Source organism: Lagenorhynchus albirostris, chromosome 18 (assembly GCF_949774975.1).
Source record: "Lagenorhynchus albirostris chromosome 18, mLagAlb1.1, whole genome shotgun sequence".
Lineage (NCBI taxonomy): Eukaryota > Metazoa > Chordata > Mammalia > Artiodactyla > Delphinidae > Lagenorhynchus > Lagenorhynchus albirostris.
Window position 1 is genome coordinate 3666033 of NC_083112.1, and position 18016 is coordinate 3684048.

At 45.8% G+C, this 18016-nt stretch overlaps 1 protein-coding gene across 1 annotated transcript in view; it reads left to right on the forward strand.

Annotated features, from left to right (window-relative positions):
• Positions 1-18016, forward strand: part of ATP8A2 (ATPase phospholipid transporting 8A2) — a 439475-nt gene that overhangs the window by 57709 nt on the left and 363750 nt on the right. Inside the window, exons 14-22 of the mRNA XM_060128800.1 lie at positions 75-119; positions 2506-2581; positions 4976-5081; positions 5437-5519; positions 8418-8467; positions 9411-9480; positions 11323-11407; positions 12848-12987; positions 14197-14335. Coding sequence (XP_059984783.1) covers positions 75-119; positions 2506-2581; positions 4976-5081; positions 5437-5519; positions 8418-8467; positions 9411-9480; positions 11323-11407; positions 12848-12987; positions 14197-14335 — 794 coding nt within the window. The remainder of the gene's footprint in view (positions 1-74; positions 120-2505; positions 2582-4975; positions 5082-5436; positions 5520-8417; positions 8468-9410; positions 9481-11322; positions 11408-12847; positions 12988-14196; positions 14336-18016) is intronic.

Sequence of the window (18016 nt, forward strand, 5' to 3'; positions counted from 1 at the left end):
AGCTTGTTCTTTGTGGGAATGTCTGTATTTTTGATCACAGTTTTGTAACCATTCTGTTTCTCTCTCTCTGTCAGTCATTTTCCAGAATTGGCAAGGGAACCATCATCAGATGATTTCTGGTAAGTAGATTTTAGCAGTTCTTGACACTTTAGTGGGAAAGACTTTGGAACAATTTTATATTGGCACTTCTGACTTGAATATTTTGAAAATAAAAGTTGCATGTGTTATTTCAAGAGAGAACCAGAATAAAATTGAAACATGAATGTGGTTTTAAAAGCCCAGTGGTACTACAAGGCTTTAACAAAAATATCCAGCTATCGGTCTGATATATCCACTCACTTTCCACTTCTTAGCATAATGTCTTCAAGGTTGTACCATACATGTTGTAGCATGTATCAGAATTTCATTTATTTTAAAGGCTGAGTAATATTCCATATATGTATATACCACATTTTGTTTATTCATCTGTTGATGGGCACTTGGGTTATTTCCGTATTTTGGCTATTGTGAATAATGCTTCTATGAACATTGATGTACAGGTATCTGAGTTTCTGCTCTTATATATTTTGGGATTATGCCTGAAAGTGGAATTGCTGGCTCATGTGGTAATTCCATGTTTAACTGTTTGAGGAACCACCAAACTATTTTTCATAGCAGTTCTACCATTTTACATTCCTGCTGGTAATGCACAGTTTTCCCACGTCCTCATAACACTTGTTAATTCCTGTTTGTCTTTCATATATATAGTAGCCATCCCCATGGCTGTGAAGCGGTATCGCATTTGCCTTTTTTAGATATATAATAGCCATCCCAATGGCTGTGAATTGTGGTTTTGATTTGCATTTCCTTTAAGACTAGTGGTGTTGTCTGCTAACGTTTTAAGATTTTTACACTAAGAAAGCTGATTGCTGGGGCCATGTATGTAGGGGGGACAGCCAGGACTGTTTTATTAGAGGATCTCTGATGTTAGCATCTGTGTGTCTTTCTTTTGAGCCGATCAGTCATCTTCTTGCAAGAGGACCTCTCCAGTTTCCTGCCAAGCGCTGTAAATCTGGCTGAAGGTGTTATGGGAACTGCGTGGAGGCAGAGGGCTGTTGATCATACCTTTCACTTAAAACTCCGGTTTAGGGAGGATGCTGTATCCTGTCCACCTGTGCGCTCAGTGTTTCTGGGTCCAGGGCTCCTCTGGTTTAGGCTCTCTGGAGGATAGACCTTCATTTCGTTCTGGGGGCAGAGGGTTCAGGTGCCTGGCTGCCTGGGATGAGGGAGGTTTCTCACAGACTCAGTCTTGGTCAGGTGGACTTGGAGCCTGTCCTGTTTTCCACCTTCCCTTTGTCTCACAGGTACCTCGTGCTGCCACGTCCTCAGCTTCCACCAGGGTCCTGCTGGGGTCAGCAGCTTGCATTTTAGGTGCTTCCCCTTGCAAGCTGTTGGTTTCTGTTTTCTCTGCTGCACTAAACTCTGATATCTATTCAGCATTCCGCTTGACATCAGCTCTGCTGTCATCTTGTCTTCCCTTGTCTTTGTCCTGAAGACAGGGTTTCAGGAAGAAGGGAGCGTACTCAGCCCTTCGCGTCTTGTCAGTGTGACGGCGCGGAGCCATCGCGTCACGTTTCCTTTTTTGTAATTATTTGCCCCCTTTTTCTCTTTCACATACAAGCTCTGGCCACGAATGGCTGCATAGATACATTTGCCACAATTCCTCTTGTTTTACATGCTTGGAGCAAGCATGCTGGGGAGTTCTCCCTGGTAGATGCAGGGGCCAACAGAAATGGTAAAGCCATGGCGTTCATCCTTGCATCTCTTCTCCTTGTAACTACAGATCCTCCTCCATTTACAATGGAGTTATGTCCTGACGAGCCCATCGTAAGTTGAAAAGATCAGAATTCAAAAGTGCATTTAATACCCCAAAGCTACCAAACATCACAGCTTAGGACAGCCTACGTACAGTGTGCTCAGAACACTTAACGTTAGCCCACCGTTGGGCAGTATCAGCCCATTTCATAGTAAGGCATTGAATAGCTTATGTAATTTATGGAATACTGTACTGCAAATGAAAAGCAGAGTGGCTGTCTGGGTCCAGCGTGGTTGTACGTGTATGGGTCGTTCTCCCTCGTGATGGTGGGGCTGACTGGGGCTGCGCGTGTCGCCCGGCATCACGAGAGAGCGTTGTCCCACGTGTCGCCAGCCTGGAGAAAGATGAGAATTCAAAGTTCGAAGTATGGTTTCTACTGAATGCATATCAGTTTTGCACCATCATAAAGTTGAAGAATTGTTAAGTCGAAACATCGTAAGTCAGGGACCATCTGCATTTTGTTTATAGTCGGGTTAAAGATTTACTGCCTTGAGGTTTGAAATCATAGCGAGTATTTCAAATCTTGAAAAGTTTAATACAAAGTTAGACGCTTTTTAGGTGTGGTTCTTCCTGAAGACGGACTCTTACTAGGTGTGAGTTATCTTGAAGGAACTTTTGAGCTGAGTAAGTATCTTCTGTTCTCTCTTCAGCCGGATACCTCCTCCGCCTAGTGACTCATGTGACTTTGATGACCCCAGACTCCTGAAGAACATTGAGGATCATCATGTAAGGCTGCCGTTTGCTTCTAGAACTTTATTTTATTTTTATATGTTTATTGGAGAATACTGGATTTACAATATGTTAGTTTCAGATGTACAGCAAAGTGTATCCGTTACACATATACGTAGACCCACTCTTTTTCAGATTCTTTTCCCATGTAGGTTATTACAGAGTAATGAGTAGAGTTCCCTGTGCTATACAGTAGGTCCTTGTTAGTTATCTTTTTTATATGTAGTAGTGTGTAGAGATTATCATACTAAGTGAAGTAAGTATCATGTGCCACTTACATGTGGAATCTAATAAACGATACACATGAACTTATTTACAAAACAGAAGCAGACGCACAGATCTCGAAATCAAATTTATGGTTACCAAAGAGGAAACACGGGGCAAAGTGATAGGAGATTGGGGTTAACATATACACGCTTCTAGGACTTTAAATAACTTGTGATGCAGTTTCATTTATGTACGTGTGTCATGTCTTGAAAGTTACCATTTTGGAGTCTGGGGAAGAGATGTGACCTCGCTTATATAGTGTTAGTGCTTTAGGGATGTGATCAATGTGTGGTGAACACTTCGCAGAACTCAAAGCCAAATTAAATACGGGGTGAAGTTATAAAGTGGCACATCACGATCAAGATGAGTCTTACCGTCGAATCCTCTAACATTTCAGATTTCTTTTGCTTTGTAAGGTTTCTGCAATACTAGTTCTTCGTAGTTGTGAATATAAGACATCATGTATTTTGAAAAGTAATTACGGTATCCTTTGGCTAGGATCATTTAGGAAACAAAAGTAAGATATAGCAACACGTAGCATTTACAGCATCCTACTACATGCTAGGCATTTGAAGTATATTTCCTTTAGCACCCGAGTCACCCCAGAGAGGTGATGGGAAGTTGCATAGAAAGATTGACTTGGCCAAGAGTCACCTGGCAAACAGATGTAGAAATGAGAGTCAGGACCTTGGTCTGTTCACTTCTTAACTGTGATGTCACATTCTGAACTATTGTAACAGACCAGGATTTATTGCCGGTTCATCTGAATTCATTTTTGTTCTAAAGGCTATTCTGAAAAACACCGACTTAGAAAAGTATTCAGTGATCAAAGCATTTCACAACCAGTTTAACCTGTATAAATTAGACCTAATATGACTCTTTTCTGAAAAACACTTTAGTTTTAAAATTAGGTAAACTCAAGCAACATGAAAACTTTATCTTTCCCAACTTTTGTAAAGAGATAGATATACTTAAAACTTTCTCTGAATTTTCAGTGAGGAAGCCTCCTTTTCTCTATTTCAGTTAGTCCGTATTTGTTGATGCTAAAACTTTCCCAGCAGTGGTTCTGAGATGGGAGTGTGGAAGGCACCCATGCTCCCGGGCTGGGATGCAGGGCCTCAGCTCTGGTGATTCTGACAAAGTGGTCCCAGACCTCACAGAGGATGCTGCTGAAGGCCGTGCTCTGTGTCATGGTCACAGACACTGATACTGTCCTTTCCTGTATTTGATCTTAGAGGTAGACACAGCTACTAGGGTAGAGCAAACAGAGGAAGGAACAACATCTCAGAAGAACCGTCTCTGGAGAAGAGTAGTTTTCATTAAGGTTGTCAAAGAAACAAGCACCCTGTGAGGCCTTGCTTTCTGAAAGAGGACTCAAGCATCCTCAAATAGTATTTAGGTTGAGGGTAGTAATGCGGGTGGGTGACTGAAATGGTCTGTTTGCGTTGGGATGGTGGAGGGGCAAGGAGAAAGTGCAGGGTGACAGACAGGCCTGCAGATGGCTCTGAGTCTAGTTTCCCGAAGTTTGTTTTCCTGCCATAGATCACTAGGTGCTAAAGCAGCAGAGGAGGTGAGAAGAGCTAGTCCCACGGAATCCCGGTGTTGTCTTAGGAACAGCACCAAACAGTTTAGACTGCGAAACAGCAAACTGATCAAATAAGAGACCCATTCACTTAGCAGACAGTTTAAGGGCCTAGTTTACATCAGACACCTTGCCAGGTAGTAGGGGAAGAGACCGCATTCCAAGACGGGGTGTTAACAGGCTCCTCGATGAAGCAACTGGTAAACGGAAGCCCCGAGGATGTGCGAAGAGAGGGACTGGCTGACAGCAGGTGGAGGACGGCCATGGGCCAGCGGGAAGGGTCGAGCTCAGTGTGAAGAGCTGTAGACAGAGTGGCTGGTGGAGGGTTCAGGCTTGGGGGGTGGCGAGTGGCAGGAGATGGACCAGATGGCGAGCAGGTGCTGGGTCCTGGGGCACCTGGGGTCCACGCTGGGGCTCCCGACCTCTGTTCTCACGCGAGCAGGAAGGCGTCCGGGGTTCTAAGCGGGAGGGTGCCTTGAACCTGACTCTGGTGTACGTCAGTGGTGTCCCGACAGTCGGGTGACCTCGGCTCCCGTTTGCAGCCCACAGCCCCCTGCATCCAGGAGTTCCTCACCCTCCTGGCCGTGTGCCACACCGTGGTCCCGGAGAAGGACAGAGATAACATCATCTACCAGGCCTCCTCCCCAGGTGAGGCCTCCTGACTGGGTGTGCCCTGCTGCTCCCCTCTCTGGGGACCTGGGTGTTGGGAGGTGATGCGGCCCCGCAAAGCCCCCACTGCGTGCCCCTGGTCTCACGCTGGCTGCAGAGTGCCCGGGGGGACTAGCTCCAGGTCCGTGGCTTCTGCTCTGATGGAAGCGCTCCTTTCAGGGTCCTGGTTGGGGGAGAGTAAGTGAGCGCCTTCTAGATCCTTGGTCTTTACTGCACGAAAGGCCAGGCCTCTGTCGCCGGTGTGGATCTCGTTCACGTGAAAGATAACACGTGCTAAACAGAATCCTGTCATTCCTGGAGACTAGTCAATGCCTCATCAATTCTTTATTGACAGATGAAGCTGCTTTGGTGAAAGGGGCTCGAAAGCTGGGCTTCGTCTTCACAGCCAGAACGCCCTACTCTGTCATCATAGAGGCCGTAAGTGACACCCCAGGGCACCGCCGGACGCTCTTGGTCACCCGCTTTTTGGAAGACTGTATGTTAGAAATAGCACATCTACTGTACATATGAGAGCTGAGTTTTTGGTTTGTTTTTTCTCTGTGAGAATATGTTGTGTGGTTCTGTCGCCTCAGTGTTGTGTGTTGTTTTTGCGTCATCTCTCTTAAAGGCGCTGTCTGCAGTCTTTCATCCACTGATGTGGAGTAACGGGCAGTAAAGAATGCGGGAAGCCTGCTCTGGGTCCCGTAGTTGTTGGGAAAAGCTCCACAGCCTCCTGTCCTCGGGGGTGGGTCTGCGTCTGTCTCCCTGAAGCCCTCGGTCACTGGCTCTGGTCTCCTGGGCTGACAGAGGAGGGAGTTGGCACTTAAGATCTTTTTTTTTTTTTAATATGGGTTTTTTCCCCCTGAAATCAAGAAGTTTATTTTATGATTTTTTTGAGTTTCGCTCTCAAGGAGCCAGAGGGAGAAATCTGGGGAGAAGAGAAAGTTTGAATCGGGAATGAGGTCAAATAGGGATCCTTGGGGTGGCAGCAGGGACACGGGTGGGTAGGTGGGATGGGCGTTCTCTGTGTTGAGCAGTTGGGGGGGCCGTGCTCACTGCTGCCCGGGTGGATGAGCGTCTCCGGGCAAGTCCCCGCCTGCTCGCCCCTGTGCTGTTCCCACCCTCAATCTGGGAGGACTCGCGGGTTTTTACAGCTCTTGGCGTTCTGCATCCTTAAATCCCTGGATCTCTTGAAGGCATTTGAAGTTCGCTTCCATCTGGTGTAATAACTCGGTGTTGTTCCTGACCTGGCGGCAGTCTGTTCTTTCTTTTCCTTACGTGCAAAACCTAAAAAGTATCGTACCGTGTACAGAGCGCCCATTTCTCGGCATTTTCAGTTTCTTCTTTACAGAGTACGGAGATCAGAGGCTGTTTATTTGTGCTTGATTTCAGCCAACACAGGGAATTTAGCTTAGGGAAGCGTACAGTCGCTACAAGTTGGGACAATGTACTGACAATATAGAGTTTCCTCCGTGGAAGCTTCTCACCAATGGTGTCGTCTTCACCTCCAGTTTGAGGAGATTTTAGCCTTCACGGCCAGGTTTCAGGTGTCTGGGTGCTGCTGTATTTCTCCGCAGTGCAGCCATGGGAATTGGGAGGGGCGATGGAGTAAATAGACCATGTGATTAGATAAGCTTTATAAGTAACAGTAACTTTAAAACTCCTATTCAACTGTGAATACCGGGGGATCCTCAACCCACAAGTCCTCGAGGTGGTTACCCGCTACTTACAAGAAGTGGCTTGGGACTTCCCTGGCGGTCCAGTGGTTAAGACTTTGCCTCCAATGCAGGGGGAGCGGGTTCCATCCCTGGTCAGGGAGCTAAGATCCCACATGCCTCATGGCCAAAAAAAACCAAAACATAAAAAAAACAGAAGCAATATTGTAACAAATTCGATAAAGACTTAAGAAAAAATCAGATGCAAAAGTGCATACTCTAAAAAAAAAAAAAAAACGAAGTGGCTTTACTTATCATCATGCGGTCTGTGGGGGCCGTGAGGGTGTTGATGTGACATCGGCGCAGAGGCAGTGGGCTCCCGGCGGTCACGGCACGGGTGCCGAGGGGGTGGCAGTGGTGACCCCCTGGACGGGGACCTGGCAAAGTTGGGCCAGGCTGAGGGGAAAGGGAACTGGGGCTTGCAGAGAGAAGGGGGTAAATGCTGACGGGGGCTGGGTTAAGTGGCCCATTCGTTGTGTTTTAGGAAGCGAAGGGGCGGGGCATTGTGGAGGGGACAGCGTGACTTCCCAGTGCTTTGTGTGTCAGCCACACACGTGGGGATCTGTGTGTTCCTTCAGTTATTATTTCTCTCAGACCCAGGAGACCAAGGAAAGGGCAGATTCGATTAAAAAGTTTTCAAATTGTGCACACATAATCTGGAATCTCGTGGAGAAAAATTAAGAATTTTATTTATTTATTTATTTTTGCGGTACGCGGGCCTCTCACTGTTGTGGCCTCTCCCGTTGCGGAGCTCCGGACACGCAGGCTCAGCGGCCATGGCTCACGGGCCCAGCCGCTCCGCGGCATGTGGGATCTTCCCGGACCAGGGCACGAACCCATGTCCCCTGCATCGGCAGGCGGACTCCCAACCACTGCGCCACCAGAGAAGCCCAATTAAGAATATTGACGTTCCAACTTTGAAGAACCCGAAGAGAAAAGGCATTTGATGAGTTGCCCTAAAATCTGGTGCAGAGTTATACGCCTTTGTTTCTAAATCCAAAATTGAAAAAGTTTTGAATTCCACGCTTTTTCCCCTAAATTTGGGGTGTGGACATTTGGTAGGGAAGCCTAATGGAACTCCCGTGGGGCCACCTCTGTTCTTTATGGATCTCACTTGGTGGGGATAGCCGTGCATCTGGCTGCAGGAAGCCAGTGTGTTGTTGTATTGCAGGGTGTAGTGCCTGGGCCCCCTGGGGATGTAGTGGCACACGGCGTGCACGTACTTCTGCGAGACGTGTAAAATTCTGGATTCGGAAGCATAACTGGCCCCCGGTCTCGGATGGACCTGTGTCGCTTGTGTCCCTTATTTGTGTGTCTTGGAAGTTACTCTGTCATCAGCTACTATGACAGCCACTCCCGCTGGAGGAAAAGGAGACGCTTCCACCAGAAGGGGGAGCTATGGTCCCACCAGACTGACGGGGAAGACAGTACTTGGCGGAAGGTGTCTGCAGGGGGATGGATGGAGGGAGGGAGAGCGAGAGAGGGAGGGAACAGGAGGGGAGGGAGAGGAGGGGAGGGCTTGGGGAGAGGCATGGATAGAGAGGTTTATGATTGGGGAGCTGGTTGTTTTGAGATTTTAATACTTTGCACTTCAGGTAAAAGCCTGTTTTTCTTCCTCTAGATGGGACAGGAAGAGACATTTGGAATCCTTAATGTCCTGGAGTTTTCTAGGTATGTTTCTCTTTTGTGCACTTGAAATAAACTGTCCCTCTCTATCTGTCTATCTGTCTCCATATACACACAGTAAGTCCCCTATACACAAACTTCAAGCTGTGAACTTTCGAAGACACGAACTTGCATTCTCACGTCCAGTGAGTTAGCTCATGTGTCTGTAAGATTAAAAATGTTTTCTTTATCTTTTGTTTGTTTTTTATGTATTACTTGTGTGAGAAGTACTATAAACCCATTACAGTGTGGTACTGTATAGCTGGTCGTGTCAGTCAGGTACCTGGGCTAACTTTGTCGGACTTACGAACGCGCTGCCTCAGAAGGGAACTCATTCGTATGGAAGGGACTTCCTGTATATATACAGATGGGTGAGAAATGAGTCAGTGACTGAGGGCGGGTCCCTTTGAAAGCTGAGGAAGGAGGTGCCTGGGCATATGCTTGGGGTTGCGGCTGGGGAGGAAGCCAAGGGACCTCTGCGCTAAATCGGGAGGTCCTCGGAATTCACCATTTCTTTCCACTTCAGTCAAAAGAAGACACGATGAGATGCTTTTGAGTGGAGTGGGTTTATACTGAATCTTGCACTTTGCTACTTACTGGGCAGGTAACTGAACATTTCTGAGCTGTGAAATAAAAGTACGTGGACACAGTATTGTCAGGAGCAAATTAGACACAGAGTAAAGCGCTCAAGTTCTCCATTTCTGTCTCTTCTTCTATCATAGAGCTGTGCTAGTGAGTTTCCACGGCAGGGAAAGGAATAGGTTTATGCACAAGAGTAGGAGATACACAATTAAAGTCTGACTTTGAGGACAAAGGTAGGGAAGACGGAGCTTGGCCATTTGGGGGCCAGCCAGACCACCTTTTGGGTTGTTTGGTGTTTAATCACAGGATGTGGTCCTAGAAAACAGACCAATGACAGTTTTCTTTCCTTTTTGTTTTTACCCTACAGCGACAGAAAAAGAATGTCTGTAATTGTGCGAACCCCTTCAGGACAGCTTCGACTCTATTGTAAAGGGGCTGTAAGTACTGGCTGGGGTCTGCACGCCAGGGACCCCTGCTGCTTCCCTGACTGCTGTTCTCAGCATCCTTGATGGTCGCCCAGGGTTGAAAGGCTCTTTCAGTCAGCCTGCCGCTGACTTAGTAGTAAAAGCCCCCTGAAGATGATGGGGGTTCAAGCCAGCGTGGCAAGGAGGCCAGTGGAAAGCTTGCTGTTCATCGGTAGTTGGTTTCAGAAACAGTAGCTGGCCATGTCCTGCAGAATCCTTAGAGTGTGAATTCTGATTCCTGTCTTCTATCCTCGTGTGGTGACTTTGGAAGATTCAGTCAGTTGTATCAACCTATGATCTTTTAAGGACTTTGCTGTGGTTTTTTTTTTTTTTTTTTTTTTTTTTTTTTGCGGTACGCGGGCCTCTCACTGTTGTGGCCTCTCCCGTTGTGGAGCACAGGCTCTGGACGGGCAGGCTCAGTGGCCATGGCTCACGGGCCCAGCCGCTCCACGGCATGTGGGATCTTCCCGGACCGGGGCACGAACCCGTGTCCGCCTGCCTCAGACTCTCAACCACTGCGCCACCAGGGAAGCCCTCTGATGTGTATTTTTTTCTGTAGCAGCTATTCTCAATATTCGTGGTTTAGTTTTTATTCACTGCAGAGGCTGGCTGGCGGGTTTGAGGTAGTGTCCATTTGTGGTCTATTATTACTACCCCCTCCGGTCATTTCCTATGTCAGGCTTTCTGTCCTGTCTGCCTCCTGGTCATCGCATCTAAATCTTTAAGGAAAGATGCTACTGTTCATGAGCCTGACCTACAAAACTACATTCTGTCAAACTGTGGTCTTATGTGTTGAGGGAAAGACTTATTAAGCTCATTTTTGGAGACTATGTCGGGAAATATGAGGCTACGCTAGGATCAGTGATTCGTTGGAAATCTTACTCGTCTTTACCAATTGTGGGAAGAAGTATTTGAGGACAGTGACAGAGCTTTTTAAAAAGTGAGTAAAAATGTGTGTGAATTCTAAGACATCCGATCTGGACTCACCAAGGTCCAGATTATATTGGATTAGATTGGGAAAGATTAGATAATTACGTTAGATCCTGTTCTCATATGATACTCTTTCTTACCTTTTTGGTTGTTTATTTGCCATTGTGTTCTGAGAACCACAGCAAGGCTAGAAGGGGGTCAGTGTGAGGTACAGAGGAAGGGGGGCAACCACAGAGCAGAGTCAACAGGAAATGCTGCAGGGGTGCATTTAATTTGTTATAGGATTTAATTCTCCTCAAACCTGCCTCCCCTAAACCGAACTAAATTTCTTAGATTTGGGGGGGGCCCCAAACTGCCATTTATCACATGTTTGTTGCATGATCCGTAGCCTGCAATCCTCCAGCCCTGCTTGTGGGTCATGGAAATAGTCCCCAGGTGATGAGCTGTCCACACCGTGTGTTCTCAGCTGAACCAGGTTCTGTGCAGGGTGGGTCGTGCCCTCCCTGGGTGGGAGCTCCTGCAGCATCAGGAACGGAGAGTACACTTGAGCAATTTAGGGTGTGTGTTTTATGCTTCCCACTTCTGCAAAGGGTGTTAACAAAGTCTGGTGTGAGCTTTGCAAATCGAGGTGAACGTCGGCCCCGTCGTGTCCCTGATTATTCATTCTCCTGACACCCAGGGTCCTCCCCGGCGTGTTTGTGTGGACGCCTACCCACCCCCAGGTTGTTTTCCAAAGCCCATGACTGAATCCAGCCAAGAACTGTGTTTCCCCTCGCCCACCCAGGTGTGCGTTGGATCCACACCACGAAAACAGAGCTGGGCTCGCGGCGCTAGAGCGTCAGCTGACCTGAGGTTTGCCGGTCATAGCGTTTCCCTGTTTTACAGGATAACGTGATTTTTGAGAGACTTTCTAAAGATTCAAAATACATGGAGGAAACACTATGCCATCTGGAGTATTTTGCCACGGAAGGTGAGTGGAATTTGGAAACGTTATTTCTGCCCTTGGAGGTGTGCTTTCAGGGGGCAGTCGGGTGAGCCTTCGTGTTCACGTGTCATTTTTGTGCAGCACTTGGCTTGCTTCAAAGGCGGGTCATTTTCTAGTGCCAAGCCCGTCCCCACCCTCTGCACCGGTGGCAGTGACGAGAGTCGTGGCTGTAGACCGACTGCTCTGTTACCTAAACGTCATCCGCTAACTCTTTTTTTTTTTTTTTAACATCTTTATTGGAGTATAATTGCTTTACAATTGTATGTTAGTTTCAGCTTCACAACAAAATGAATCAGTTATGTATATACATATATTCCCATATCTCTTCCCGCTTGCGTCTCCCTCCCTCCCACCCTCCCATCCGCTAACTCTTAACCAGAGGGACGAGGGTGAGGCAGGCCAGCCCACGATGCTATGCAGAATCGCCCTCCAGTTTTGCACTCCTTTCTCGGAAGACTCACCTTATTTCCCAGGCCCTCTCTCGTTTCCCTTATGACACTGGCTTACCCTAGACTTCAGGCAAGAATAATCCACTGTACCCGTGGAGAACAGGAAGGGAGTTCTCAGAAGGGCTTTAAACAACACTCCTGTCAGGCTCCCCTGCACGTGGATGTGATGAGAGCTTGAGTGCCGGCTGCTGCCTCGTTGCCTTCCTGAGCCTCTCTGGCCGCATGTATCCACGTCTGTGCACACACAGGCACACACATGTACACCAGAGAACACACGTGCACACATAGGAACACATATGCACACAGGGACACACGTGCCCACCAGGGAACACACGTGCACACATAGGAACACATGCACACAGGGACACACACAGAGACACATGCACACAGGGACACACACGCACACACAGGCACGGCTGCTTGAAAGCCTGTGTGTTTCACGTGGTAGCACACTGGGCCTTTACTGCTGTCTGGAAACACACTTCCCGTCTTGCCTCCTGGCTGACGGGAAGTCATTGCTTGCTTGTTTTTCTCATTCCTTTATTTTATTTATCTTTTTTAAAATTCCCCTTTGATTTTTTCCCCCTTGTTTGTCATTTTAATGGAACTTGGGTATGGATGGATGTGAAATCGAATGTTCATTTACCCTGCTTCCCTGGAAATGCCAAAATTACTTTGAGAATCATAGAGCAATTCAATAGGTGTGATGTCTGTGCGTCCCTCCTCGTGTGCTTCTCTGCTGTGAGGAGTTCAGTCTCATGGCTTTTCCTGTTCCGTCAACATCTATAGAAGCAGTGGTTTATATTAAAATAAGGTCGCTTTTCAGTTCATTTTGAGTGTGTGCACGTTGACTTAGAGTGACCTGTAAAGTGGATGGTCTCTTCCATTTTCTGCACACGTGGTGTCCCCTGGGGATAAGGCACCCTGCTTGCCCGTCACTAGGGCCCTCACCGGGAGACGCGGGACTGTTTTGCAGGCTTGCGGACCCTCTGTGTGGCTTACGCCGACCTCTCTGAGAGTGATTATGCAGAGTGGCTCAAAGTCTACCAAGAAGCCAGCACCATCCTGAAGGACAGAGCTCAGCGGCTGGAAGAGTGTTACGAGATCATTGAGAAGGTAATTGCACGTGGTAGATGCGTTACATTACGTGCCCGGTGACACCTAATGAGCAAAAAAAGTTTTGGTGCAGAAACCTTTTGGCTATATAGTGATGTTCTCTGATCTTGTAAGTATCTTAACTCACCATTAGCTTTTCATCGTTTCTTTGCTTTAAGAAACACTCAGTGTTTATGAGCTCTCCGAAAGGTCTAGCCACCCTCTGCTAAGCGTTCACGTCTTAAGAAGTATCAGGTCAAAAACGGCGACTTTCTGGGTTTGCCTGAGATGAGGTGTAACGACGTTAGCTGGCCCTGCTGAGTTTCCTGAGCAGTCAAAATGCCTAGGCTGGCTGGACATCGTACCTACTAAATGTTTTCACACTTGCTGTCCTCTTTGAGCTTTGCCATTGCCGCTCCGCGCTGCCCATGTGATTTTGTTATTTCAGTTCCTCCCAAGACATGAGGTAGCTTCCCACAGATTGAATCCCTCGAATCTGGGAGCTGGATTTCAGCTTTTTCCGTTTCATGTCAGCAACCACTGGTCCATCCATCTTCCAGTTTCAGTAGCTTTGAAGTCATTGCTTGCTTGCTTTTCTCATTCCTTTATTTTATTTATCTTTTTAAAATTCCCCTTTGATTTTTTTCCCCTTGTTTGTCATTTTAATGGAACTTGGGGATGCATGGAAGTGAAATCAAATGTTCATTTACCCTGCTTCCCTGGAAATGCCAAAATTACTTTGAGAATCATAAAGCAATTCAATAGGTGCGATGTCTGTGCGTCCCCTGGCCAGAGGTGGGCACTCGGGAGGTAGTTGGCCGTTTTGGTCACTGAATAGTTTTTTCTCATGTGTTAACTGTACCACAGCCCTGGACTCATGAGTGGAGTGAGAGAGGAGCCTCAGTCCTGTTAGTGTCCCCAGGATAACTCACCCATGTGCTCTGCTGCCAGGTGGTTTCCCAGGTGGTTTCCTATCCCCAGGTGCCCGTGTGCCCAGAAGTAGATGGCATGTGCTGGCCCGTGTGTGCGGAGGGGTTCTAGCCCTGTGGGTGGTTTTGAGATGCCGCACATGTGACTGTCATCAATTATCTGCAGACTAAGGTTTCATGTGGAGGAAATGAGGTAATTGTCTCAGAACACTTTGACTGCCTTTCTTTTGTCAAGAGTTTCGTCGTTCAGGCTGCTCTTACGTGTGTCCCCATCTTTAACGGAAGCTGTTTTTTAATTCAGAATTTGCTGCTGCTTGGGGCCACGGCCATAGAAGATCGTCTGCAGGCAGGCGTACCAGAAACCATAGCAACTCTGTTGAAGGCAGAAATTAAAATCTGGGTGTTGACGGGCGACAAACAAGAAACTGCAATGAACATAGGTAATTCATTTAAAGAATAACTTCCCGATGCTGATTTTTGTATTACGTTTTTGAACCGTCTTATAGAGGTGCCTAAGGGCTCCTCAGATGCACTGACAGAAGTGTTTTATAGAATTCTTCATTCACAAGACCGAGAAAAGTTTAAGATGCCCCTATGAGCATTATCTGTCCGTTATAAACAATAAGACCATGACACCTTCCTGAAAAGTATTAAACATCCTTACAGAGGCCAGAGAATTCAAAAGTTGATGAGAGTTTGATTTTCTTATTGCTTTCTTCACAAAAATTTAGTCTCAGAGACTAAGCATGTTTTCATTACATGTATCTACTACTAGATACTACAAGTATCTAGTAGTTCTAATGCATGAGATATGCATTATTATTTTATATAGCTATAGCCATTATAATGATTTCTAGCAATTCATAGGTTTTTCTAATAGGCTTGAACCTTTCCCTTCCCCATCTGGGTTGGCAACCTCTGCCTGCTAAGCATCGCAGAAATGAAAATTGAAGAAAGGGAATTTAAGCCCAGATTACTTCATGAGTGTTAAAGCAGCACGTTTTTAGTTTGAAAAGGACTTGTGAAACTACTAATTTAAAAAAAATCTAATTTTTTAAAAAAAATTATTTATTATTTTATATTTATTTTTGGTTGCATTGGGTCTTCGTTGCTGCGCACGGGCTTTCCCTAGTTGCGGCGAGTGGGAGCTATTCTTCGTTGCACTGCATGGGTTTCTCATTGCGGTGGCTTCTCTTGTTGCGGAGCACGGGCTCTAGGCACACGGGCTTCAGTAGTGGTGGCACACAGGCTCAGTAATTGTGGCTCATGGACTCCAGTGCCACAGGCTCAGTAGTTGTGGCGCCCGGGCTTAGTTGCTCTGCGGCGTGTGGGATCTTCCCGGACCAGGACTCGGACCCGTGTCTCCTGCATTAGCAGGCGTATTCTTAACCACTGGACCACCAGGGAAGTCCCAAAAAAATCTAATTTTGATTGTTTGAATTGCTTTAAAATTATCTAGGACTTCTGTCACCCTTGTGTCACAAGCTCTGGTGCATAGGTGATAAAATGAAAGGGCTACATGACTTCTCATGTGTTGATGGGAATAGAGTCCATGTCACAGCTCACTGCAGGAAGAAATATCCAGAAAGAACATCTGAAGTTGAGTGACTGGTGTCCTATTCAGAGGAGTCTCCTTGGAACGCGATCAGCTGGTTCCAATGGAGCCCTTTCCTTCAATCTTTTCTTTTGAATCAGCCCCGACTCCCAGAGAACCTCAGTTATAGACAGTGCCTACTGTCTGGGGTGGATTTCCTCTTTTTTTTTTTTTTTATAGACAAAAAAAGCCACTTAATCATTTCTTATCAAGACTGTAGTCCTCTTGGACTCGCACACAAGTGAGATTAAAGTCCCCAGAGACTGACATGTGATTCACAAACAGTCTCTGAAGGATTAGATGTAGACGTTGTACCTGTGGTTTCCCAAACACATATTTTTGGAGAAAAGTGTGGTGATGTTTCTGTGTAGACCTGTCACTACTACTAGATAATAAAAACCCATTGCTTACAGCCCTTTGGTGATGTCAGCAACATTTTTATAGACGAAGGATAATACGTTTGCTTTCGGTGGAATGTCTCTTTCTATATATATACATCAGCCCTTCAGGTATTTCCCGTGTAAATTTGCTCTAAAACACCTGCTATTGATCCACGGCTCCTGTTCACAGAGGGCACAGAAAGCATGAGAGCAGTGATGCTGCACCTGCCCCGCCCCTGTCCTCCTGTCCTTGTGTCACACCTGCATCTATCAGGGTCTAGCCAAGTTTAGGTAAACACAAGTGAAAGCAGAGTTCCCAAAATCAACCCAGAAACCACGAATGGCTTATTATTCCCGAAGGAAGGTGTTAGTCGTTGCTGGAGTGAGGCTTGTCTGAACCTCACAAGGTGATTGATACCTGTCCAGTTTTTTCCATTAACAGCTATATTATTTTGTGCTTTTTTCAAAGAAGGTGTAGCAGTGTTTGTAGTTTTGGTTTCAGAAGCACTCATATCCATTAGATATTTTAAAATTGACCTTTTAAAAAACATTCTAATCCAAGTCGGAAAAGAAGAAGTAAAACTGTCACTGTTTGCAGATGACATGATATTATACACAGAAAATTCTAAAGATCCTACCAGAAGACTAGTAGAGCTAATCAGTGAATTTGGTAAAGTATCAGGATACAAAATTCACAGAAATCTCTTGCATTCCTATACACTAACAATGAAAAATCTGAAGGAGAAATTAAGGAAACACTCCCACTTACCACTGCAACAAAAAGAATAAAATACCTAGGAATAAACCTACCTAAGGAGGTAAAAGACCTGTATGCAGAAAACTATAAGACACTGATGAAAGAAATTAAAGACGATACAAACAGATGGAGAGATATACCATGTTCTTGGACTGGAAGAATCAACATTGTGAAAATGACTATACTACCCAAAGCAATCTACACATTCATTGCTATCCCTATCAAACTACCACGGGCATTTTTCACAGAACTACAACAAAAAATTTCACAATTTGTATGGAAACACAAAAGACCCCAAATAGCCAAAGCAATCTGGAGAAAGAAAAACAGAGCTGGAGGAATCAGGCTCCCGGACTTCAGACTATACTACAAAGCTACAGTAATTAAGACAGTATGGTACTGGCACAGAAACAGAAATATAGATCAATGGGACAGGATAGAAAACCCAGAGATAAACCCACACACATATGGCCACCTTATCTTTGATAAAGGAGGCAAGAGTATACAGTGGAGAAAAGATAGCCTCTTCAATAAGTGGTGCTGGGAAAACTGGACAGCTTACATGTACAAGAATGGAATTAGAACACTCCCTAACACCATACACAAAAATAAACTCAAAATGGATTAAAGACCTAAATGTAAGGGCAGACACTATAAAACTCTTAGAGGAAAACATAGGCAGAACACTCTGTGACATAAATCACAGCAAGATCCTTTTTGACCCACCTCCCAGAGAAATGGAAATAAACACAAAAATAAACAAATGGGACCTAATGAAACTTGAAAGCTTTTGCACAGCAAAGGAAACCATACACAAGACAAAAAGATAACCCTCAGAATGGGAGAAAATATTTGCAAATGAAGCAACTGACAAAGGATTAATCTCCAAAATATACAAGTAGCTCATGCAGCTCAATATCAAAAAAACAAACAACCCAATCCAAAAATGGGCAGAAGATCTTAATAGGCATTTCTCCAAAGAAGATACATAGATTGCCAACGAACACATGAAAAGATGCTCAACATCACTAATCATTAGAGAAATGCAAATCAAAACCACAATGAGGTATCACCTCACACCAGTCAGAATGGCCATCACCAAAAAATCTACAAGCAATAAATGCTGGAGAGGGTGTGGCGAAAAGGGAGCTCTCTTGCACTGCTGGTGGGAATGTAAATTGATACAGTCACTATGGAGAACAGTATGGAGGTTCCTTAAGAAACTAAAAATAGAACTACCATAGGACCCAGTAATCCTACTACTGGGCATATACCCTGAGAAAACCATAATTCAAAAAGAGTCATGTACCACAATGTTCACTGCAGCTCTATTTACAATAGCCAGGACATGGAAGCAACGTAAGTGTCCATTGACAGATGAATGGATAAA